Below are 27277 nucleotides of genomic sequence, written 5' to 3' on the forward strand. Positions count from 1 at the left end.
AGGGTAGAGGGCCCTGCTCATAAGAGCTTACATTCTAAAGGGGAGGGACAGACAAACAGGGGTGACACAGATGGGGTGGGCAGGGAGAAAGGAGTATGTAGCAACAAGTTAAGATGAGAGCTGGAAGGCTTTGATGAAGTAGTGGGTCTTGAGAGCCCATTTGAAGGATTGTAGAGAGGTGGAGAGTCTGATGGGAAGAGTTCCAAAGGTGGGGAGCAGGGCGGGCAAAATCTTGGAGGTGGGAGTGGGAGGAAGTAATCAGTTGGCATGAGAGGCGGTGCGCATTTGTTGAACAAAGAGGTCAGACAGGAGAGTGAAGAAAGATGAGATCCGAGATGTAAATAGGAGAGGAATGGGTGAGGGCTTTGTAAATGAGGGTGAGAACCTTAAATTGGGTTCTGAAAGGGAAGGGGAGCCAGTGGAGAGCTTGTAGGAGAGGGGAGAAAGATGTAGAGTGTTTGGAGAGGAAGATGAGCCGAGCAGCAGCATTGAGGACAGACTGTAGAGAGGAGAGAAGGGAGTTTTGGAGGTAATATAGGAGGAGCTTACAGTATATCATGTGATGTGATATATACCTTATGTGACCTTAAATACTGTGTACATTTGCATCTGTTTGGAGGCAGACTACTTGCGGGCGTTCAGCGCCTGGTACAAGCAGGCCGCCAAGAGCTGCGCCGGGCCTGAGTGACAGGGGGCATGTCCTAATCGCGGGAAGAGTAGCCATGGTCCCTTAGGACAAAAACACAGGAAATAAAACATTTTAGCAGCGCCGCGAAGTGGTGCTGGGAGGGGGGCGCTGTGAGCCCCTCAGCCCGGCGCACAGCCAATGGGGGGGCTCAATCAGCGTGATCGATCCCCCCATAGACATAGGAGACTGCTCCAGCTGCTGATTAGCAGCTGCGAGCAGTCTCCCACTGCAGCCCAGCACACAGCAGCGTGTGCTGGGCTGCTGTGATGTAGAGGGGAGGGGGGCGGTGTCGGACCTTGGCCCCCAACGTGCCCCTCCAGCAAGCCCGGGCCTGGGTAATTTGTACCCGCCCCCCTCCCCTCACGGCGACCCTGGGTACAAGTTGCCAATTGTTGATGTTAATTAGTGTCCACATTTGATTGGCTGAGTGGGTATAGATCCCTTACAATTATGTTAATAGTCTAATAATATTGCTGATGCAAACTATTTGCAGGATTACGGTAAAAGGAGTGATCGGTTAGCATTAAAAAAGACATGTTTCCTAGTCAGCTTGCAAAGGGGAAGGCAACTGATATTTAAAAAAAAAAAAAATTTTTGCATGTTCGCCTTGTTCTGCTTTCATTTTGTTAATGCAACTGTAACATTTATTACTTACACTGTACGACAATGTGCTGTAATACATAGGCTTTGTGTACAGATTTTTAGCATTTTTTACAATCAATGTAAAGCTGCATCTGCAGTCAGCTCAGACATGAATGTATTGTACGTCTGCAATTAGATGCAATTTGCATCCAAGTCAGCATGAGCTTCTATTTATATATTTTGAAAGGGACACCTGTATTTATATATTGTGTAATTAAATTATATCTTTAAAGATAACCTTTAGATAAGTTCAGCAGATTTTGGCTAAAATGTTTATTTTCTGGGTTTCAATAATTTTTCACATTTTACTACAGTATGTTGTAAAATATAAGTACTTACACCAAGCTACATACTCATAAAGGTGTTAAAGGACCATTTCACTCAAAACTTTTAATGTAGTAGCTGCAGCCATCTGTATTAAGGTTCTTCAAACACTTTGGGCCTGAATTAGCAGCAGACGCAATGGTTGCAGTGATTGTTTGCTATCGCGCAAGCATACAAGCCACACTCTGCATGCGCAGTGATTGCATTGCGATTACGGATGCACAGAAGAATTCATTGAAAAATGAGCAGCAGGCTGTCAGCATTTGGTGGTGATGACGAGGGGGGTGGTCGTAAAAACGCAGGCGTGCCTGTCCATTTGAACACTACTTCATGGGTGTGCATAAATTAGCCACTGTGATTGCATATGCAGCATGAGAGCTCTCTGCGTGCGAGGAGACCTGCAGTGTTTGCAACTGGTCAGACTTGGTGTAAATGCTGCATGACTCTCTGATGTACAGTATGGTACCGATGTTTACGCAGAACAGTGACTTTGGACGGATATGAGAAGGCAGCAGTGGGCGTCTTAATGTCGGCTGTGCTTTGGCAGGCATTAGCATATTCTAGGCGATTGCAGTTGTAATTACATTTGCGTCCGCTGCTGAATTAGGCTCTTAATCATTAATGAGGTTTGCAAATCGCCTCTGTTATTAATATTTAATAATGTTGTCCAAAGTTAAGGTAGACAGTACTTGACATGAGTAACTGGAACAAGTGTTGTCATAAAGTTAGATCTGCCTGCTCCTTTAGAAACACAGTGCATCAAAATTAATTAAAACATTTTTTATAGTTTTAAAATTGATAATAGTTTTTTTTCAAAACATAAAACAAGTTTGTGTTATTATACCAGAAATCATTATCAAAACTGCTTAATTACAAACCCACACCTCAATTTACATTTTGTGACACCATGAAACTATTATCTGTAGAAGTTGCAAAGATATGCAGTTTTGGCCTCAGGGGGGGTGCAGAATTCTGTACCTACTGATGGGGTAGCTGGTTACTCTGGCCACTCCTTGCTGAATGCTCTGGTGTTACTGTATGTCCAAATGCAAAAGTTTTTGTTTTGCTGGATCTGATATTTTTTAATTGTTCTACATTAAATTATTGTTGTTCAGTAACCACCCAATATATACTCTGCCTTCTAGATTGCTTGATAAAGGAGACCCAAATGTGATCATTTTGGAATATGGACAGGTTCTATACATAAAGAAAGCACATCTAAGTGACAGTGGACATTACAAATGTGTAGCAACAAATTCAGCTGGTTCACAAACTAAAGAAAATAAAATAACTGTACTTGGTAAGTGAAAGAAAAATCCATTCCAACAACTTTTTACCATTCAGAAATACAATGCCATTTAATACACACATGCACACGCATAGGTATATACAGTACAACTGTTTTTTGCATGAGAACTGTTCTACTTGGTCACACACACTTACCCAGTGAAGTAGGCTATCCAGGAGCTGTTCTACCTGGTCATACACACTTAACCAGTGAAGTAGGCTATCCTGGAGATGTTCTACCTGGTCATACACACTTACCCAGTGAAGTAGGCTATCCAGGGGCTGCTCTACCTGGTCATACACACTTGCCCAGTGAAGTAGGCTATCCAGGAGCTGTTCTACCTGGTCATACACACTTACCCAGTGAAGTAGGCTATCCTGGAGATGTTCTACCTGGTCATACACACTTACCCAGTGAAGTAGGCTATCCAGGAGCTATTCTACCTGGTCATACACACTTACCCAGTGAAATAAGCTATCCAGGAGCTGTTCTACCTGGTCATACACACTTACCCAGTGAAGTAGGCTATCCAGGAGCTGCTCTACCTGGTCATACACACTTACCCAGTGAAGTAGGCTATCCAGGAGCTGTTCTACCTGGTCATACACACTTACCCAGTGAAGTAGGCTATCCAGGAGCTATTCTACCTGGTCATACACACTTACTCAGTTAAGTAGGCTATCCAGGAGCTGTTCTACTTGGTCACACACACTTACCCAGTGAAGTAGGCTATCCAGGAGCTGTTCTACCTGGTCATACACACTTACTCAGTGAAGTAGGCTATCCAGGAGCTGTTCTACTTGGTCACACACACTTACCCAGTGAAGTAGGCTATCCAGGAGCTGTTCTACCTGGTCATACACACTTACTCAGTGAAGTAGGCTATCCAGGAACTGTTCTACCTGGTCATACACACTTACTCAGTGAAGTAGGCTATCCAGGGGCTGCTCTACCTGGTCATACACACTTACCCAGTGAAGTAGGCTATCCAGGAGCTGCTCTACCTGGTCATACACACTTACCCAGTGAAGTAGGCTATCCAGGAGCTACTCTACCTGGTCATACACACTTACCCAGTGAAGTAGGCTATCCAGGAGCTTTTCTACCTGGTCATACACACTTACCCAGTGAAATAAGCTATCCAGGAGCTGTTCTACCTGGTCAAACACACTTACCCAGTGAAGTAGGCTATCCAGGAGCTGCTCTACCTGGTCATACACACTTACTCAGTGAAGTAGGCTATCCAGGAGCTATTCTACTTGGTCACACACACTTACCCAGTGAAGTAGGCTATCCAGGAGCTGCTCTACCTGGTCATACACACTTACTCAGTGAAGTAGGCTATCCAGGAGCTGTTCTACCTGGTCATACACACTTACTCAGTGAAGTAGGCTATCCAGGAGCTGTTCTACTTGGTCATACACACTTACCCAGTGAAGTAGGCTATCCAGGAGCTGTTCTACCTGGTCATACACACTTACTCAGTGAAGTAGGCTATCCAGGGGCTGCTCTACCTGGTCATACACACTTACCCAGTGAAGTAGGCTATCCAGGAGCTGTTCTACCTGGTCATACACACTTACCCAGTGAAGTAGGCTATCCAGGAGCTGCTCTACCTGGTCATACACACTTACCCAGTGAAGTAGGCTATCCAGGAGCTATTCTACCTGGTCATACACACTTACCCAGTGAAGTAGGCTATCCAGGAGCTATTCTACCTGGTCATACACATTTACCCAGTGAAATAAGCTATCCAGGAGCTGTTCTACCTGGTCATACACACTTACCCAGTGAAGTAGGCTATCCAGGAGCTGCTCTACCTGGTCATACACACTTACCCAGTGAAATAGGCTATCCAGGAGCTGTTCTACCTGGTCATACACACTTACCCAGTGAAGTAGGCTATCCAGGAGCTATTCTACCTGGTCATACACACTTACCCAATGAATTAGGCTATCCAGGAGCTGTTCTACCTGGTCATACACACTTACCCAGTGAAGTAAGCTATCCAGGAGCTGTTCTACCTGGTCATACACACTTACCCAGTGAAGTAGGCTATCCAAGAGCTATTCTACCTGGTCATACACACTTACCCAGTAAAGTAAGCTATCCAGGAGCTGTTCTACCTGGTCATACACACTTACCCAGTGAAGTAGGCTATCCAGGAGCTGCTCTACCTGGTCATACACACTTACCCAGTGAAGTAGGCTATCCAGGAGCTATTCTACCTGGTCATACACACTTACCCAGTGAAATAAGCTATCCAGGAGCTGTTCTACCTGGTCATACACACTTACCCAGTGAAGTAGGCTATCCAGGAGCTGCTCTTCCTGGTCATACACACTTACTCAGTGAAGTAGGCTATCCAGGAGCTGTTCTACTTGGTCACACACACTTACCCAGTGAAGTAGGCTATCTAGGAGCTGCTCTACCTGGTCATACACACTTACTCAGTGAAGTAGGCTATCCAGGAGCTGTTCTACCTGGTCATACACACTTACTCAGTGAAGTAGGCTATCCAGGAGCTGTTCTACTTGGTCATACACACTTACCCAGTGAAGTAGGCTATCCAGGAGCTGTTCTACCTGATCATACACACTTACTCAGTGAAGTAGGCTATCCAGGGGCTGCTCTACCTGGTCATACACACTTACCCAGTGAAGTAGGCTATCCAGGAGCTGTTCTACCTGGTCATACACACTTACCCAGTGAAGTAGGCTATCCAGGAGCTGCTCTACCTGGTCATACACACTTACCCAGTGAAGTAGGCTATCCAGGAGCTATTCTACCTGGTCATACACACTTACCCAGTGAAGTAGGCTATCCAGGAGCTATTCTACCTGGTCATACACACTTACCCAGTGAAATAAGCTATCCAGGAGCTGTTCTACCTGGTCATACACACTTACCCAGTGAAGTAGGCTATCCAGGAGCTGCTCTACCTGGTCATACACACTTACCCAGTGAAATAGGCTATCCAGGAGCTGTTCTACCTGGTCATACACACTTACCCAGTGAAGTAGGCTATCCAGGAGCTATTCTACCTGGTCATACACACTTACCCAATGAATTAGGCTATCCAGGAGCTGTTCTACCTGGTCATACACACTTACCCAGTGAAGTAAGCTATCCAGGAGCTGTTCTACCTGGTCATACACACTTACCCAGTGAAGTAGGCTATCCAAGAGCTATTCTACCTGGTCATACACACTTACCCAGTAAAGTAAGCTATCCAGGAGCTGTTCTACCTGGTCATACACACTTACCCAGTGAAGTAGGCTATCCAGGAGCTGCTCTACCTGGTCATACACACTTACCCAGTGAAGTAGGCTATCCAGGAGCTATTCTACCTGGTCATACACACTTACCCAATGAAGTAGGCGATCCAGGAGCTGTTCTACCTGGTCATACACACTAACCCAGTGAAGTAGGCTATCCAGGAGCTGCTCTACCTGGTCATACACACTTACCCAGTGAAGTAGGCTATCTAGGAGCTGCTCTACCTGGTCATACACACTTACCCAGTGAAGTAGGCTATCCAGGAGCTATTCTACCTGGTCATACACACTTACCCAATGAATTAGGCTATCCAGGAGCTGTTCTACCTGGTCATACACACTTACCCAGTGAAGTAAGCTATCCAGGAGCTGTTCTACCTGGTCATACACACTTACCCAGTGAAGTAGGCTATCCAAGAGCTATTCTACCTGGTCATACACACTTACCCAGTAAAGTAAGCTATCCAGGAGCTGTTCTACCTGGTCATACACACTTACCCAGTGAAGTAGGCTATCCAGGAGCTGCTCTACCTGGTCATACACACTTACCCAGTGAAGTAGGCTATCCAGGAGCTATTCTACCTGGTCATACACACTTACCCAATGAAGTAGGCGATCCAGGAGCTGTTCTACCTGGTCATACACACTTACCCAGTGAAGTAGGCTATCCAGGAGCTGCTCTACCTGGTCATATACACTTACCCAGTGAAGTAGGCTATCTAGGAGCTGCTCTACCTGGTCATACACACTTACCCAGTGAAGTAGGCTATCCAGGAGCTCTTCTACCTGGTCATACACACTTACCCAGTGAAGTAGGCTATCCAGGAGCTATTGTACCTGGTCATACACACTTACCCAGTGAAGTAAGCTAAGCAGGAGCTGTTCTACCTGGTCATACACACTTACCCAGTGAAGTAGGCTATCCAGGAGCTGATCTACCTGGTCATACACACTTACCCAGTGAAGTAGGCTATCCAGGAGCTGTTCTACCTGGTCATACACACTTACCCAGTGAAGTAGGCTATCCAGGAGCTATTCTACCTGGTCATACACACTTACCCAATGAAGTAGGCTATCCAGGAGCTATTCTACCTGGTCATACACACTTACCCAATGAAGTAGGCTATCCAGGAGCTGTTCTACCTGGTCATACACACTTACCCAGTGAAGTAGGCTATCCAGGAGCTGCTCTACCTGGTCATACACACTTACCCAGTGAAGTAGGCTATCGAGGAGCTGCTCTACCTGGTCATACACACTTACCCAGTGAAGTAGGCTATCCAGGAGCTGTTCTACCTGGTCATACACACTTACCCAGTGAAGTAGGCTATCCAGGAGCTATTGTACCTGGTCATACACACTTACCCAGTGAAGTAAGCTATGCAAGAGCTATTCTACCTGGTCATACACACTTACCCAATGAAGTAGGCTATCCAGGAGCTGTTCTACCTGGTCATACACACTTACCCAGTGAAGTAGGCTATCCAGGAGCTGCTCTACCTGGTCATACACACTTACCCAGTGAAGTAGGCTATCTAGGAGCTGCTCTACCTGGTCATACACACTTACCCAGTGAAGTAGGCTATCCAGGAGCTGTTCTACCTGGTCATACACACTTACCCAGTGAAGTAGGCTATCCAGGAGCTATTGTACCTGGTCATACACACTTACCCAGTGAAGTAAGCTATGCAGGAGCTGTTCTACCTGGTCATACACACTTACCCAGTGAAGCAAGCTATCCAGGAGCTGCTCTACCTGGTCATACACACTTACCCGGTGAAGTAGGCTATCCAGGAGCTGTTCTACCTGGTCATACACACTTACCCAGTGAAGTAGGCTATCCAGGAGCTATTCTACCTGGTCATACACACTTACCCAATGAAGTAGGCTACCCAGGACCTGTTCTACCTGGTCATACACACTTACCCAGTGAAGTAGGCTATCCAGGAGCTGTTCTACCTTGTCATACACACTTACCCAGTGAAGTAGGCTATCCAGGAGCTGCTCTACCTGGTCATACACACTTACCCAGTGAAGTAGGCTATCCAGGAGCTGCTCTACATGGTCATACACACTTACCCAGTGAAGTAAGCTATCCAGGAGCTGTTCTACCTGGTCATACACACTTACCCAATGAAGTAGGCTATCCAGGAGCTGCTCTACCTGGTCATACACACTTACCCAGTGAAGTAGGCTATCCAGGAGCTGTTCTAAATGGTCATACACACTTACCCAGTGAAGTAGGCTATCCAGGAGCTGCTCTACCTGGTCATACACACTTACCCAGTGAAGTAGGCTATCCAGGAGCTGTTCTACCTGGTCATACACACTTACCCAGTGAAGTAAGCTATCCAGGAGCTGTTCTACCTGGTCATACACACTTACCCAGTGAAGTAGGCTATCCAAGAGCTATTCTACCTGGTCATACACACTTACCCAGTGAAGTAAGCTATCCAGGAGCTGTTCTACCTGGTCATACACACTTACCCAGTGAAGTAGGCTATCCAGGAGCTATTCTACCTGGTCATACACACTTACCCAGTGAAGTAGGCTATCCAGGAGCTGCTCTACCTGGTCATACACACTTACCCAGTGAAGTAGGCTATCTAGGAGCGGCTCTACCTGGTCATACACACTTACCCAGTGAAGTAGGCTATCCAGGAGCTGTTCTACCTGGTCATACACACTTTCCCAGTGAAGTAAGCTATCCAGGAGCTGTTCTACCTGGTCATACACACTTACCCAGTGAAGTAGGCTATCCAGGAGCTATTCTACCTGGTCATACACACTTACCCAGTGAAGTAAGCTATGCAGGAGCTGTTCTACCTGGTCATACACACTTACCCAGTGAAGTAGGCTATCCAGGAGCTGCTCTACCTGGTCATACACACTTACCCAGTGAAGTAAGCTATCCAGTTGCTGTTCTACCTGGTCATACACACTTACCCAGTGAAGTAGGCTATCCAGGAGCTATTCTACCTGGTCATACACACTTACCCAATGAAGTAGGCTATCCAGGAGCTGTTCTACCTGGTCATACACACTTACCCAGTGAAGTAGGCTATCCAGGAGCTGCTCTACCTGGTCATACACACTTACCCAGTGAAGTAGGCTATCCAGGAGCTGCTCTACCTGGTCATACACACTTACCCAGTGAAGTAGGCTATCCAGGAGCTATTCTACCTGGTCATACACACTTACCCAATGAAGTAGGCTATCCAGGAGCTGTTCTACCTGGTCATACACACTTACCCAGTGAAGTAGGCTATCCAGGAGCTGCTCTACCTGGTCATACACACTTACCCAGTGAAGTAGGCTATCCAGGAGCTGCTCTACCTGGTTATACACACTTACCCAGTGAAGTAAGCTATGCAGGAGCTGTTCTACCTGGTCATACACACTTACCCAGTGAAGTAGGCTATCCAGGAGCTGCTCTACCTGGTCATACACACTTACCCAGTGAAGTAGGCTATCCAGTTGCTGTTCTACCTGGTCATATTGTATTTGTATTGTATTGTATTGTATTGTATTTATTGTTGTCATCAGCAAAACAAGTTTGACAGACGAAATTACATTGCACTTTTTTAAAACAGTGAATAGCAATCCATGGTAAAGGTTATCACAAACAATTTCACAAAAATAATAAAATTAAAATACACACTTACCCAGTGAAGTAGGCTATCCAGGAGCTATTCTACCTGGTCATACACACTTACCCAATGAAGTAGGCTATCCAGGAGCTGTTCTACCTGGTCATACACACTTACCCAGTGAAGTAGGCTATCCAGGAGCTGCTCTACCTGGTCATACACACTTACCCAGTGAAGTAGGCTATCCAGGAGCTGCTCTACCTGGTCATACACACTTACCCAGTGAAGTAGGCTATCCAGGAGCTATTCTACCTGGTCATACACACTTACCCAGTGAAGTAGGCTATCCAGGAGCTGCTCTACCTGGTCATACACACTTACCCAGTGAAGTAGGCTATCCAGGAGCTGTTCTACCTGGTCATACACACTTACCCAGTGAAGTAGGCTATCCAGGAGCTATTCTACCTGGTCATACACACTTACCCAATGAAGTAGGCTACCCAGGACCTGTTCTACCTGGTCATACACACTTACCCAGTGAAGTAGGCTATCCAGGAGCTGTTCTACCTTGTCATACACACTTACCCAGTGAAGTAGGCTATCCAGGAGCTGCTCTACCTGGTCATACACACTTACCCAGTGAAGTAGGCTATCCAGGAGCTGCTCTACATGGTCATACACACTTACCCAGTGAAGCAAGCTATCCAGGAGCTGTTCTACCTGGTCATACACACTTACCCAATGAAGTAGGCTATCCAGGAGCTGCTCTACCTGGTCATACACACTTACCCAGTGAAGTAGGCTATCCAGGAGCTGTTCTACATAGTCATACACACTTACCCAGTGAAGTAGGCTATCCAAGAGCTGCTCTACCTGGTCATACACACTTACCCAGTGAAGTAGGCTATCCAGGAGCTGTTCTACCTGGTCATACACACTTACCCAGTGAAGTAAGCTATCCAGGAGCTGTTCTACCTGGTCATACACACTTACCCAGTGAAGTAGGCTATCCAAGAGCTATTCTACCTGGTCATACACACTTACCCAGTGAAGTAAGCTATCCATGAGCTGTTCTACCTGGTCATACACACTTACCCAGTGAAGTAGGCTATCCAGGAGCTGCTCTACCTGGTCATACATACTTACCCAGTGAAGTAGGCTATCCAGGAGCTATTCTACCTGGTCATACACACTTACCCAGTGAAGTAGGCTATCCAGGAGCTGTTCTACCTGGTCATACACACTTACCCAGTGAAGTAGGCTATCCAGGAGCTGCTCTACCTGGTCATACACACTTACCCAGTGAAGTAGGCTATCTAGGAGCGGCTCTACCTGGTCATACACACTTACCCAGTGAAGTAGGCTATCCAGGAGCTGTTCTACCTGGTCATACACACTTTCCCAGTGAAGTAAGCTATCCAGGAGCTGTTCTACCTGGTCATACACACTTACCCAGTGATGTAGGCTATCCAGGAGCTATTCTACCTGGTCATACACACTTACCCAGTGAAGTAAGCTATGCAGGAGCTGTTCTACCTGGTCATACACACTTACCCAGTGAAGTAGGCTATCCAGGAGCTGCTCTACCTGGTCATACACACTTACCCAGTGAAGTAGGCTATCCAGTTGCTGTTCTACCTGGTCATACACACTTACCCAGTGAAGTAGGCTATCCAGGAGCTATTCTACCTGGTCATACACACTTACCCAATGAAGTAGGCTATCCAGGAGCTGTTCTACCTGGTCATACACACTTACCCAGTGAAGTAGGCTATCCAGGAGCTGCTCTACCTGGTCATACACACTTATCCAGTGAAGTAGGCTATCCAGGAGCTGCTCTACCTGGTCATACACACTTACCCAGTGAAGTAGGCTATCCAGGAGCTGCTCTACCTGGTCATACACACTTACCCAATGAAGTAGGCTATCCAGGAGCTGTTCTACCTGGTCATACACACTTACCCAGTGAAGTAGGCTATCCAGGAGCTGCTCTACCTGGTCATACACACTTACCCAGTGAAGTAGGCTATCTAGGAGCTGCTCTACCTGGTCATACACACATACCCAGTGAAGTAGGCTATCCAGGAGCTGTTCTACCTGGTCATACACACTTACCCAGTGAAGTAAGCTATCCAGGAGCTGTTCTACCTGGTCATACACACTTACCCAGTGAAGTAGGCTATCCAGGAGCTATTCTACCTGGTCATACACACTTACCCAGTGAAGTAAGCTATCCAGGAGCTGTTCTACCTGGTCATACACACTTACCCAGTGAAGTAGGCTATCCAGGAGCTGCTCTACCTGGTCATACACACTTACCCAGTGAAGTAGGCTATCCAGGAGCTGTTCTACCTGGTCATACACACTTACCCAGTGAAGTAGGCTATCCAGGAGCTATTCTACCTGGTCATACACACTTACCCAATGAAGTAGGCTACCCAGGACCTGTTCTACCTGGTCATACACACTTACCCAGTGAAGTAGGCTATCCAGGAGCTGTTCTACCTTGTCATACACACTTACCCAGTGAAGTAGGCTATCCAGGAGCTGCTCTACCTGGTCATACACACTTACCCAGTGAAGTAGGCTATCCAGGAGCTGCTCTACATGGTCATACACACTTACCCAGTGAAGTAGGCTATCCAGGAGCTGCTCTACCTGGTCATACACACTTACCCAGTGAAGTAGGCTATCCAGGAGCTGTTCTACATGGTCATACACACTTACCCAGTGAAGTAGGCTATCCAGGAGCTGCTCTACCTGGTCATACACACTTACCCAGTGAAGTAGGCTATCCAGGAGCTGTTCTACCTGGTCATACACACTTACCCAGTGAAGTAAGCTATCCAGGAGCTGTTCTACCTGGTCATACACACTTACCCAGTGAAGTAGGCTATCCAAGAGCTATTCTACCTGGTCATACACACTTACCCAGTGAAGTAAGCTATCCAGGAGCTGTTCTACCTGGTCATACACACTTACCCAGTGAAGTAGGCTATCCAGGAGCTATTCTACCTGGTCATACACACTTACCCAGTGAAGTAGGCTATCCAGGAGCTGCTCTACCTGGTCATACACACTTACCCAGTGAAGTAGGCTATCTAGGAGCGGCTCTACCTGGTCATACACACTTACCCAGTGAAGTAGGCTATCCAGGAGCTGTTCTACCTGGTCATACACACTTTCCCAGTGAAGTAAGCTATCCAGGAGCTGTTCTACCTGGTCATACACACTTACCCAGTGAAGTAGGCTATCCAGGAGCTATTCTACCTGGTCATACACACTTACCCAGTGAAGTAAGCTATGCAGGAGCTGTTCTACCTGGTCATACACACTTACCCAGTGAAGTAGGCTATCCAGGAGCTGCTCTACCTGGTCATACACACTTACCCAGTGAAGTAAGCTATCCATTTGCTGTTCTACCTGGTCATACACACTTACCCAGTGAAGTAGGCTATCCAGGAGCTATTCTACCTGGTCATACACACATACCCAATGAAGTAGGCTATCCAGGAGCTGTTCTACCTGGTCATACACACTTACCCAGTGAAGTAGGCTATCCAGGAGCTGCTCTACCTGGTCATACACACTTACCCAGTGAAGTAGGCTATCCAGGAGCTGCTCTACCTGGTCATACACACTTACCCAGTGAAGTAGGCTATCCAGGAGCTATTCTACCTGGTCATACACACTTACCCAATGAAGTAGGCTATCCAGGAGCTGTTCTACCTGGTCATACACACTTACCCAGTGAAGTAGGCTATCCAGGAGCTGCTCTACCTGGTCGTACACACTTACCCAGTGAAGTAGGCTATCCAGGAGCTGCTCTACCTGGTTATACACACTTACTCAGTGAAGTAAGCTATGCAGGAGCTGTTCTACCTGGTCATACACACTTACCCAGTGAAGTAGGCTATCCAGGAGCTGCTCTACCTGGTCATACACACTTACCCAGTGAAGTAGGCTATCCAGGAGCTGCTCTACCTGGTCATACACACTTACCCAGTGAAGTAGGCTATCCAGGAGCTGCTCTACCTGGTCATACACACTTACCCAGTGAAGTAGGCTATCCAGGAGCTGCTCTACCTGGTCATACACACTTACCCAGTGAAGTAGGCTATCCAGGAGCTATTCTACCTGGTCATACACACTTACCCAGTGAAGTAGGCTATCCAGGAGCTGCTCTACCTGGTCATACACACTTACCCAGTGAAGTAGGCTATCCAGGAGCTGTTCTACCTGGTCATACACACTTACCCAGTGAAGTAGGCTATCCAGGAGCTATTCTACCTGGTCATACACACTTACCCAATGAAGTAGGCTACCCAGGACCTGTTCTACCTGGTCATACACACTTACCCAGTGAAGTAGGCTATCCAGGAGCTGTTCTACCTTGTCATACACACTTACCCAGTGAAGTAGGCTATCCAGGAGCTGCTCTACCTGGTCATACACACTTACCCAGTGAAGTAGGCTATCCAGGAGCTGCTCTACATGGTCATACACACTTACCCAGTGAAGCAAGCTATCCAGGAGCTGTTCTACCTGGTCATACACACTTACCCAATGAAGTAGGCTATCCAGGAGCTGCTCTACCTGGTCATACACACTTACCCAGTGAAGTAGGCTATCCAGGAGCTGTTCTACATGGTCATACACACTTACCCAGTGAAGTAGGCTATCCAGGAGCTGTTCTACCTGGTCATACACACTTACCCAGTGAAGTAAGCTATCCAGGAGCTGTTCAACCTGGTCATACACACTTACCCAGTGAAGTAGGCTATCCAAGAGCTATTCTACCTGGTCATACACACTTACCCAGTGAAGTAAGCTATCCAGGAGCTGTTCTACCTGGTCATACACACTTACCCAGTGAAGTAGGCTATCCAGGAGCTGCTCTACCTGGTCATACACACTTACCCAGTGAAGTAGGCTATCCAGGAGCTATTCTACCTGGTCATACACACTTACCCAGTGAAGTAGGCTATCCAGGAGCTGTTCTACCTGGTCATACACACTTACCCAGTGAAGTAGGCTATCCAGGAGCTGCTCTACCTTGTCATACACACTTACCCAGTGAAGTAGGCTATCTAGGAGCGGCTCTACCTGGTCATACACACTTACCCAGTGAAGTAGGCTATCCAGGAGCTGTTCTACCTGGTCATACACACTTACCCAGTGAAGTAAGCTATCCAGGAGCTGTTCTACCTGGTCATACACACTTACCCAGTGATGTAGGCTATCCAGGAGCTATTCTACCTGGTCATACACACTTACCCAGTGAAGTAAGCTATGCAGGAGCTGTTCTACCTGGTCATACACACTTACCCAGTGAAGTAGGCTATCCAGGAGCTGCTCTACCTGGTCATACACACTTACCCAGTGAAGTAGGCTATCCAGTTGCTGTTCTACCTGGTCATACACACTTACCCAGTGAAGTAGGCTATCCAGGAGCTATTCTACCTGGTCATACACACTTACCCAATGAAGTAGGCTATCCAGGAGCTGTTCTACCTGGTCATACACACTTACCCAGTGAAGTAGGCTATCCAGGAGCTGCTCTACCTGGTCATACACACTTATCCAGTGAAGTAGGCTATCCAGGAGCTGCTCTACCTGGTCATACACACTTACCCAGTGAAGTAGGCTATCCAGGAGCTGCTCTACCTGGTCATACACACTTACCCAATGAAGTAGGCTATCCAGGAGCTGTTCTACCTGGTCATACACACTTACCCAGTGAAGTAGGCTATCCAGGAGCTGCTCTACCTGGTCATACACACTTACCCAGTGAAGTAGGCTATCTAGGAGCTGCTCTACCTGGTCATACACACATACCCAGTGAAGTAGGCTATCCAGGAGCTATTCTACCTGGTCATACACACTTACCCAGTGAAGTAAGCTATCCAGGAGCTGTTCTACCTGGTCATACACACTTACCCAGTGAAGTAGGCTATCCAGGAGCTGCTCTACCTGGTCATACACACTTACCCAGTGAAGTAGGCTATCCAGGTGCTGTTCTACCTGGTCATACACACTTACCCAGTGAAGTAGGCTATCCAGGAGCTATTCTACCTGGTCATACCCACTTACCCAATGAAGTAGGCTATCCAGGAGCTGTTCTACCTGGTCATACACACTTACCCAGTGAAGTAGGCTATCCAGGAGCTGTTCTACCTGGTCATACACACTTACCCAGTGAAGTAGGCTATCCAGGAGCTGCTCTACCTGGTCATACACACTTACCCAGTGAAGTAAGCTATGCAGGAGCTGTTCTACCTGGTCATACACACTTACCCAGTGAAGTAGGCTATCCAGGAGCTGCTCTACCTGGTCATACACACTTACCCAGTGAAGTAGGCTATCCAGTTGCTGTTCTACCTGGTCATACACACTTACCCAGTGAAGTAGGCTATCCAGGAGCTATTCTACCTGGTCATACACACTTACCCAATGAAGTAGGCTATCCAGGAGCTGTTCTACCTGGTCATACACACTTACCCAGTGAAGTAGGCTATCCAGGAGCTGCTCTACCTGGTCATACACACTTACCCAGTGAAGTAGGCTATCCAGGAGCTGCTCTACCTGGTCATACACACTTACCCAGTGAAGTAGGCTATCCAGGAGCTATTCTACCTGGTCATACCCACTTACCCAATGAAGTAGGCTATCCAGGAGCTGTTCTACCTGGTCATACACACTTACCCAGTGAAGTAGGCTATCCAGGAGCTGTTCTACCTGGTCATACACACTTACCCAGTGAAGTAGGCTATCCAGGAGCTGCTCTACCTGGTCATACACACTTACCCAGTGAAGTAAGCTATGCAGGAGCTGTTCTACCTGGTCATACACACTTACCCAGTGAAGTAGGCTATCCAGGAGCTGCTCTACCTGGTCATACACACTTACCCAGTGAAGTAGGCTATCCAGTTGCTGTTCTACCTGGTCATACACACTTACCCAGTGAAGTAGGCTATCCAGGAGCTATTCTACCTGGTCATACACACTTACCCAATGAAGTAGGCTATCCAGGAGCTGTTCTACCTGGTCATACACACTTACCCAGTGAAGTAGGCTATCCAGGAGCTGCTCTACCTGGTCATACACACTTACCCAGTGAAGTAGGCTATCCAGGAGCTGCTCTACCTGGTCATACACACTTACCCAGTGAAGTAGGCTATCCAGGAGCTATTCTACCTGGTCATACACACTTACCCAGTGAAGTAGGCTATCCAGGAGCTATTCTACCTGGTCATACACACTTACCCAATGAAGTAGGCTATCCAGGAGCTGTTCTACCTGGTCATACACACTTACCCAGTGAAGTAGGCTATCCAGGAGCTGCTCTACCTGGTCATACACACTTACCCAGTAAAGTAGGCTATCCAGGAGCTGTTCTACCTGGTCATACACACTTTCCCAGTGAAGTAAGCTATCCAGGAGCTGTTCTACCTGGTCATACACACTTACCCAGTGATGTAGGCTATCCAGGAGCTATTCTACCTGGTCATACACACTTACCCAGTGAAGTAAGCTATGCAGGAGCTGTTCTACCTGGTCATACACACTTACCCAGTGAAGTAGGCTATCCAGGAGCTGCTCTACCTGGTCATACACACTTACCCAGTGAAGTAGGCTATCCAGTTGCTGTTCTACCTGGTCATACACACTTACCCAGTGAAGTAGGCTATCCAGTTGCTGTTCTACCTGGTCATACACACTTACCCAGTGAAGTAGGCTATCCAGGAGCTATTCTACCTGGTCATACACACTTACCCAGTGAAGTAAGCTATCCAGGAGCTGTTCTACCTGGTCATACACACTTACCCAGTGAAGTAGGCTATCCAAGAGCTATTCTACCTGGTCATACACACTTACCCAGTGAAGTAAGCTATCCAGGAGCTGTTCTACCTGGTCATACACACTTACCCAGTGAAGTAGGCTATCCAGGAGCTGCTCTACCTGGTCATACACACTTACCCAGTGAAGTAGGCTATCCAGGAGCTATTCTACCTGGTCATACACACTTACCCAGTGAAGTAGGCTATCCAGGAGCTGTTCTACCTGGTCATACACACTTACCCAGTGAAGTAGGCTATCCAGTAGCTGCTCTACCTTGTCATACACACTTACCCAGTGAAGTAGGCTATCTAGGAGCGGCTCTACCTGGTCATACACACTTACCCAGTGAAGTAGGCTATCCAGGAGCTGTTCTACCTGGTCATACACACTTACCCAGTGAAGTAAGCTATCCAGGAGCTGTTCTACCTGGTCATACACACTTACCCAGTGATGTAGGCTATCCAGGAGCTATTCTACCTGGTCATACACACTTACCCAGTGAAGTAAGCTATGCAGGAGCTGTTCTACCTGGTCATACACACTTACCCAGTGAAGTAGGCTATCCAGGAGCTGCTCTACCTGGTCATACACACTTACCCAGTGAAGTAGGCTATCCAGTTGCTGTTCTACCTGGTCATACACACTTACCCAGTGAAGTAGGCTATCCAGGAGCTATTCTACCTGGTCATACACACTTACCCAATGAAGTAGGCTATCCAGGAGCTGTTCTACCTGGTCATACACACTTACCCAGTGAAGTAGGCTATCCAGGAGCTGCTCTACCTGGTCATACACACTTATCCAGTGAAGTAGGCTATCCAGGAGCTGCTCTACCTGGTCATACACACTTACCCAGTGAAGTAGGCTATCCAGGAGCTGCTCTACCTGGTCATACACACTTACCCAATGAAGTAGGCTATCCAGGAGCTGTTCTACCTGGTCATACACACTTACCCAGTGAAGTAGGCTATCCAGGAGCTGCTCTACCTGGTCATACACACTTACCCAGTGAAGTAGGCTATCTAGGAGCTGCTCTACCTGGTCATACACACATACCCAGTGAAGTAGGCTATCCAGGAGCTATTCTACCTGGTCATACACACTTACCCAGTGAAGTAAGCTATCCAGGAGCTGTTCTACCTGGTCATACACACTTACCCAGTGAAGTAGGCTATCCAGGAGCTGCTCTACCTGGTCATACACACTTACCCAGTGAAGTAGGCTATCCAGGTGCTGTTCTACCTGGTCATACACACTTACCCAGTGAAGTAGGCTATCCAGGAGCTATTCTACCTGGTCATACCCACTTACCCAATGAAGTAGGCTATCCAGGAGCTGTTCTACCTGGTCATACACACTTACCCAGTGAAGTAGGCTATCCAGGAGCTGTTCTACCTGGTCATACACACTTACCCAGTGAAGTAGGCTATCCAGGAGCTGCTCTACCTGGTCATACACACTTACCCAGTGAAGTAAGCTATGCAGGAGCTGTTCTACCTGGTCATACACACTTACCCAGTGAAGTAGGCTATCCAGGAGCTGCTCTACCTGGTCATACACACTTACCCAGTGAAGTAGGCTATCTAGTTGCTGTTCTACCTGGTCATACACACTTACCCAGTGAAGTAGGCTATCCAGGAGCTATTCTACCTGGTCATACACACTTACCCAATGAAGTAGGCTATCCAGGAGCTGTTCTACCTGGTCATACACACTTACCCAGTGAAGTAGGCTATCCAGGAGCTGCTCTACCTGGTCATACACACTTACCCAGTGAAGTAGGCTATCCAGGAGCTGCTCTACCTGGTCATACACACTTACCCAGTGAAGTAGGCTATCCAGGAGCTATTCTACCTGGTCATACCCACTTACCCAATGAAGTAGGCTATCCAGGAGCTGTTCTACCTGGTCATACACACTTACCCAGTGAAGTAGGCTATCCAGGAGCTGTTCTACCTGGTCATACACACTTACCCAGTGAAGTAGGCTATCCAGGAGCTGCTCTACCTGGTCATACACACTTACCCAGTGAAGTAAGCTATGCAGGAGCTGTTCTACCTGGTCATACACACTTACCCAGTGAAGTAGGCTATCCAGGAGCTGCTCTACCTGGTCATACACACTTACCCAGTGAAGTAGGCTATCCAGTTGCTGTTCTACCTGGTCATACACACTTACCCAGTGAAGTAGGCTATCCAGGAGCTATTCTACCTGGTCATACACACTTACCCAATGAAGTAGGCTATCCAGGAGCTGTTCTACCTGGTCATACACACTTACCCAGTGAAGTAGGCTATCCAGGAGCTGCTCTACCTGGTCATACACACTTACCCAGTGAAGTAGGCTATCCAGGAGCTGCTCTACCTGGTCATACACACTTACCCAGTGAAGTAGGCTATCCAGGAGCTATTCTACCTGGTCATACACACTTACCCAGTGAAGTAGGCTATCCAGGAGCTATTCTACCTGGTCATACACACTTACCCAATGAAGTAGGCTATCCAGGAGCTGTTCTACCTGGTCATACACACTTACCCAGTGAAGTAGGCTATCCAGGAGCTGCTCTACCTGGTCATACACACTTACCCAGTGAAGTAGGCTATCCAGGAGCTGTTCTACCTGGTCATACACACTTTCCCAGTGAAGTAAGCTATCCAGGAGCTGTTCTACCTGGTCATACACACTTACCCAGTGATGTAGGCTATCCAGGAGCTATTCTACCTGGTCATACACACTTACCCAGTGAAGTAAGCTATGCAGGAGCTGTTCTACCTGGTCATACACACTTACCCAGTGAAGTAGGCTATCCAGGAGCTGCTCTACCTGGTCATACACACTTACCCAGTGAAGTAGGCTATCCAGTTGCTGTTCTACCTGGTCATACACACTTACCCAGTGAAGTAGGCTATCCAGGAGCTATTCTAGCTGGTCATACACACTTACCCAATCAAGTAGGCTATCCAGGAGCTGTTCTACCTGGTCATACACACTTACCCAGTGAAGTAGGCTATCCAGGAGCTGCTCTACCTGGTCATACACACTTATCCAGTGAAGTAGGCTATCCAGGAGCTGCTCTACCTGGTCATACACACTTACCCAGTGAAGTAGGCTATCCAGGAGCTGCTCTACCTGGTCATACACACTTACCCAATGAAGTAGGCTATCCAGGAGCTGTTCTACCTGGTCATACACACTTACCCAGTGAAGTAGGCTATCCAGGAGCTGCTCTACCTGGTCATACACACTTACCCAGTGAAGTAGGCTATCTAGGAGCTGCTCTACCTGGTCATACACACATACCCAGTGAAGTAGGCTATCCAGGAGCTATTCTACCTGGTCATACACACTTACCCAGTGAAGTAAGCTATCCAGGAGCTGTTCTACCTGGTCATACACACTTACCCAGTGAAGTAGGCTATCCAGGAGCTGCTCTACCTGGTCATACACACTTACCCAGTGAAGTAGGCTATCCAGGTGCTGTTCTACCTGGTCATACACACTTACCCAGTGAAGTAGGCTATCCAGGAGCTATTCTACCTGGTCATTCCCACTTACCCAATGAAGTAGGCTATCCAGGAGCTGTTCTACCTGGTCATACACACTTACCCAGTGAAGTAGGCTATCCAGGAGCTGTTCTACCTGGTCATACACACTTACCCAGTGAAGTAGGCTATCCAGGAGCTGCTCTACCTGGTCATACACACTTACCCAGTGAAGTAAGCTATGCAGGAGCTGTTCTACCTGGTCATACACACTTACCCAGTGAAGTAGGCTATCCAGGAGCTGCTCTACCTGGTCATACACACTTACCCAGTGAAGTAGGCTATCCAGTTGCTGTTCTACCTGGTCATACACACTTACCCAGTGAAGTAGGCTATCCAGGAGCTATTCTACCTGGTCATACACACTTACCCAATGAAGTAGGCTATCCAGGAGCTGTTCTACCTGGTCATACACACTTACCCAGTGAAGTAGGCTATCCAGGAGCTGCTCTACCTGGTCATACACACTTACCCAGTGAAGTAGGCTATCCAGGAGCTGCTCTACCTGGTCATACACACTTACCCAGTGAAGTAGGCTATCCAGGAGCTATTCTACCTGGTCATACACACTTACCCAGTGAAGTAGGCTATCCAGGAGCTGTTCTACCTGGTCATACACACTTACCCAGTGAAGTAGGCTATCCAGGAGCTGTTCTACCTGGTCATACACACTTACCCAGTGAAGTAGGCTATCCAGGAGCTGTTCTACCTGGTCATACACACTTACCCAGTGAAGTAGGCTATGCAGGAGCTGTTCTACCTGGTCATACACACTTACCCAGTGAAGTAGGCTATCCAGTTGCTGCTCTACCTGGTCATACACACTTACCCAGTGAAGTAGGCTATCCAGTTGCTGTTCTACCTGGTCATACACACTTACCCAGTGAAGTAGGCTATCCAGGAGCTATTCTACCTGGTCATACACACTTACCCAATGAAGTAGGCTATCCAGGAGCTGTTCTACCTGGTCATACACACTTACCCAGTGAAGTAGGCTATCCAGGAGCTGCTCTACCTGGTCATACACACTTACCCAGTGAAGTAGGCTATCCAGGAGCTGCTCTACCTGGTCATACACACTTACCCAGTGAAGTAGGCTATCCAGGAGCTATTCTACCTGGTCATACACACTTACCCAGTGAAGTAGGCTATCCAGGAGCTGTTCTACCTGGTCATACACACTTACCCAGTGAAGTAGGCTATCCAGGAGCTGCTCTACCTAGTCATACACACTTACCCAGTGAAGTAGGCTATCTAGGAGCTGCTCTACCTGGTCATACACACTTACCCAGTGAAGTAGGCTATCCAGGAGCTGTTCTACCTGGTCATACACACTTACCCAGTGAAGTAGGCTATCCAGGAGCTATTCTACCTGGTCATACCCACTTACCCAATGAAGTAGGCTATCCAGGAGCTGTTCTACCTGGTCATACACACTTACCCAGTGAAGTAGGCTATCCAGGAGCTGTTCTACCTGGTCATACACACTTACCCAGTGAAGTAGGCTATCCAGGAGCTGCTCTACCTGGTCATACACACTTACCCAGTGAAGTAAGCTATGCAGGAGCTGTTCTACCTGGTCATACACACTTACCCAGTGAAGTAGGCTATCCAGGAGCTGCTCTACCTGGTCATACACACTTACCCAGTGAAGTAGGCTATCCAGTTGCTGTTCTACCTGGTCATACACACTTACCCAGTGAAGTAGGCTATCCAGGAGCTATTCTACCTGGTCATACACACTTACCCAATGAAGTAGGCTATCCAGGAGCTGTTCTACCTGGTCATACACACTTACCCAGTGAAGTAGGCTATCCAGGAGCTGCTCTACCTGGTCATACACACTTACCCAGTGAAGTAGGCTATCCAGGAGCTGCTCTACCTGGTCATACACACTTACCCAGTGAAGTAGGCTATCCAGGAGCTATTCTACCTGGTCATACACACTTACCCAGTGAAGTAGGCTATCCAGGAGCTGTTCTACCTGGTCATACACACTTACCCAGTGAAGTAGGCTATCCAGGAGCTGTTCTACCTGGTCATACACACTTACCCAGTGAAGTAGGCTATCCAGGAGCTGTTCTACCTGGTCATACACACTTACCCAGTGAAGTAGGCTATGCAGGAGCTGTTCTACCTGGTCATACACACTTACCCAGTGAAGTAGGCTATCCAGTTGCTGCTCTACCTGGTCATACACACTTACCCAGTGAAGTAGGCTATCCAGTTGCTGTTCTACCTGGTCATACACACTTACCCAGTGAAGTAGGCTATCCAGGAGCTCTTCTACCTGGTCATACACACTTACCCAATGAAGTAGGCTATCCAGGAGCTGTTCTACCTGGTCATACACACTTACCCAGTGAAGTAGGCTATCCAGGAGCTGCTCTACCTGGTCATACACACTTACCCAGTGAAGTAGGCTATCCAGGAGCTGCTCTACCTGGTCATACACACTTACCCAGTGAAGTAGGCTATCCAGGAGCTATTCTACCTGGTCATACACACTTACCCAGTGAAGTAGGCTATCCAGGAGCTGTTCTACCTGGTCATACACACTTACCCAGTGAAGTAGGCTATCCAGGAGCTGCTCTACCTAGTCATACACACTTACCCAGTGAAGTAGGCTATCTAGGAGCTGCTCTACCTGGTCATACACACTTACCCAGTGAAGTAGGCTATCCAGGAGCTGTTCTACCTGGTCATACACACTTACCCAGTGAAGTAAGCTATCCAGGAGCTGTTCTACCTGGTCATACACACTTACCCAGTGAAATAGGCTATCCAGGAGCTATTCTACCTGGTCATACACACTTACCCAGTGAAGTAAGCTATCCAGGAGCTGTTCTACCTGGTCATACACACTTACCCAGTGAAGTAGGCTATCCAGGAGCTGCTCTACCTGGTCATACACACTTACCCAGTGAAGTAGGCTATCCAGGTGCTGTTCTACCTGGTCATACACACTTACCCAGTGAAGTAGGCTATCCAGGAGCTATTCTACCTGTTCATACCCACTTACCCAATGAAGTAGGATATCCAGGAGCTGTTCTACCTGGTCATACACACTTACCCAGTGAAGTAGGCTATCCAGGAGCTGTTCTACCTGGTCATACACACTTACCCAGTGAAGTAGGCTATCCAGGAGCTGCTCTACCTGGTCATACACACTTACCCAGTGAAGTAGGCTATCCAGGAGCTGTTCTACCTGGTCATACACTCTTACCCAGTGAAGTAAGCTATCCAGGAGCTGTTCTACCTGGTCATACACACTTACCCAGTGAAGTAGGCTATCCAGGAGCTGTTCTACCTGGTCATACACACTTATCCAGTGAAGTAGGCTATCCAGCAGCTATTCTACCTGGTCATACACACTTACCCAGTGAAGTAGGCTATCCAGGAGCTGTTCTACCTGGTCATACACACTTACCCAGTGAAGTAAGCTATCCAGGGCTATTCTACCTGGTCATACACACTTACCCAGTGAAATAAGCTATCTAGGAGCTATTCTACCTGGTCATACACACCAGGAGCTGATGATGCAATACACAGAAAATCGCATTTTTGTGTCATCGCCCCTTGGTGCACAATGCCGGAAATAGCTACATTGTACGGGAGAAGGCTATACTGTAATTATGCGATTCATCGCACCACGTCATCCCTCCACACCCACAAGCACACACACCTCCCAAATAGACCTCCAACTTTAGAATCTTCCAGGGGGTAAAATAAAGAAATATGTTGGCAAGTATGACTTAAATGCAGAGCAAATGACAAGTTTTGGATATTTATAATAATCATCTGATCTTTCTGTGCATACAACGCAAGCCCTTTCTGCCTGTGTAGGATGACACAGATGGATATAACCAGATGAAATAATATTTTACATCTGCTCATGTGATGTCACATCATGTGACTGAGAGGGATAAATATCATGTGACTGGGAGGGAGAAGTGAAGCAGAACTTTTTATAAGCATTATAGCTCTTTCCATGAAATCTAAATTGAATTTATTAATCCGTTTGATTTATTTTCCTAGTTCCACCCAGCATCAAGAATGAAAACACTACAGCACATTTATCTTTCAATGTGGACAATGAAATACATTTGGAATGTGATGCAAAGGGAATTCCACACCCAACAATAACATGGTATAAAGATGGACACACAATTGTTCCCAGCACACACATCATTTTCTTTGAGAATGGCAAATATCTGCATATTCCTGAGGCTAAGATCGCAGACTCAGGCAAATACATATGCCACGTGGCTAACCTCGCAGGACGTGCGGAGAAGACATATCTACTTGATATTTATGGTAATTTACAATGTGTGATACTGGTTATTGAAATCTATAACCAGTAATAAGTAGAGATAACATATCTTGTCCATAGGATTGCATTAATTATTTAAAACAATTCCAGCATTTTAAAATATTATATTAATATAATTTTAAACAATTACAATTGGGTACTTAAAAAATTCAGAACTAAACATTGTGAAATAGATTTTTATTTATCAGGAAAACCCCAGATAAATAATAAAAAGACCCTTTTAAGTCCTTACTTAGTGCAAGTCGTCTCTCTATTGTTCCCTGTGCTACCTGCTAGTTGAGCTCATGTCTTTCTCCATTTTATGTTAAAAAGGTCCCCTAAAAGACAAAACTGTAATGTATTTGTAGCCACTGAAGAATCCATTTGAGAATCTGCGCTATTCACTGTTCCAGAATTTTCAGGAATAGTATTTCTTAGGTCAGTTATGACAATTAACTTGTCCTTTAGTTACTCTGTATTATAGTAACATAATGTACTGTACAATCTTTCAGATAAATTGACTTAATATAATTGAAGAATAAGGTATTAATCATACTATGTATCACAGGAGCAAATAAAAAAATGAGCAAAAAAGTATTTGCACCCCTTGCAGTGCGTCATGGTTTGCTCCATCTTCCAGGAGCAAACTGCTTCTTTTTTGGTCCTTTTTTTAAATTTGCTTTATCCCCGAATCAGGCCCTGAATGGTCTACAAAGAATAGAGTAGACATACTGTATGCAGGAAATATATTATGTTAAGTAACATTTAAAAAGCTGTTTGTATATAAAAATGTATTGATGGATTTACAGTATAGTACAACAGTTTGTTGCCTCATCGATGTTTTCCTTGGCATGATTCTGTATAACATTGTTGTAAACATGCTTTCTCTTTAAATATTTTGTTTACAAGTACCAGCTACAATTGATGGAGATTTTAGCAAACCTCAAGGTAAAAAAGTCATCGCTGGTACCCCACTTGTACTGGAGTGTAAAGCCAGTGGCCATCCATTACCATTAATAACCTGGCTGAAGGAAGGAGTGCCCATCCAGGCAAATGACAACATTCGTCTTCTGTATAGTGGCAAAAAGCTGGAGATAAAAACCACAGTGGAGTATGACCAAGGCCTATACACTTGTGTGGCTACAAATATAGCCGGAGATGCTGAAATCAAATATGATGTTAATGTTTTAGGTAAGTACAAAATATACTACCGTATGTGGGGGATATAATTGCATTTAATTAATATCATATTACTTGATTGTATGTATGTGGGTCACCACCCACAAATGGCACTTCCTGTCAATCACTCTGTGATTGGTCTGCATAGTCGATTCGATCGCAGTCCCGATTGCAGCGGCCGGCTTACGGATGCGCATTGTGATGCATACGCATGCGCAGACCGCGACAATCGCCCAATTGAGTGCGTATTGGCAACTGCGATCCTTGCTGTATCAGGCCCATAGTGCACCACAATTTGACAAGGGATATAGATTCATGGCAAATTAATGCAAACCTTAGATTAAAATATGCAATTCTAATCTGATTGTATGATCTTCCCAGAATTTTAAACGTCCACCTCAAAGATAGAGAATTGCCAACAATCGTACACAATCTAAAAATAAAGAGCTCACTATCCGGCACATCTCCCTTAAACAGATTTATTGATGTCCATATCAACATAAAATGTCTTCACACTGTTAAAAAACATTTGTCACTTATCTAAATCACAGATCCAGCTGCAGGAAACTGTTTCCAAACAACTCTCCAACTG

General features: G+C 46.5%; 1 protein-coding gene across 1 annotated transcript in view; it reads left to right on the forward strand.

The window, feature by feature from the left end:
* HMCN1 (hemicentin 1) overlaps positions 1–27277 on the forward strand; it is a 563772-nt gene that overhangs the window by 175594 nt on the left and 360901 nt on the right. Inside the window, exons 31-33 of the mRNA XM_088453882.1 lie at positions 2800–2954; positions 25233–25511; positions 26416–26697. Of these exons, the coding sequence (XP_088310008.1) occupies positions 2800–2954; positions 25233–25511; positions 26416–26697 (716 nt within the window). The remainder of the gene's footprint in view (positions 1–2799; positions 2955–25232; positions 25512–26415; positions 26698–27277) is intronic.

Source organism: Taudactylus pleione, unplaced genomic scaffold (genome assembly GCF_031769625.1).
Source record: "Taudactylus pleione unplaced genomic scaffold, aTauple2 ptg000602l, whole genome shotgun sequence".
Taxonomy (NCBI): Eukaryota; Metazoa; Chordata; class Amphibia; order Anura; family Myobatrachidae; genus Taudactylus; species Taudactylus pleione.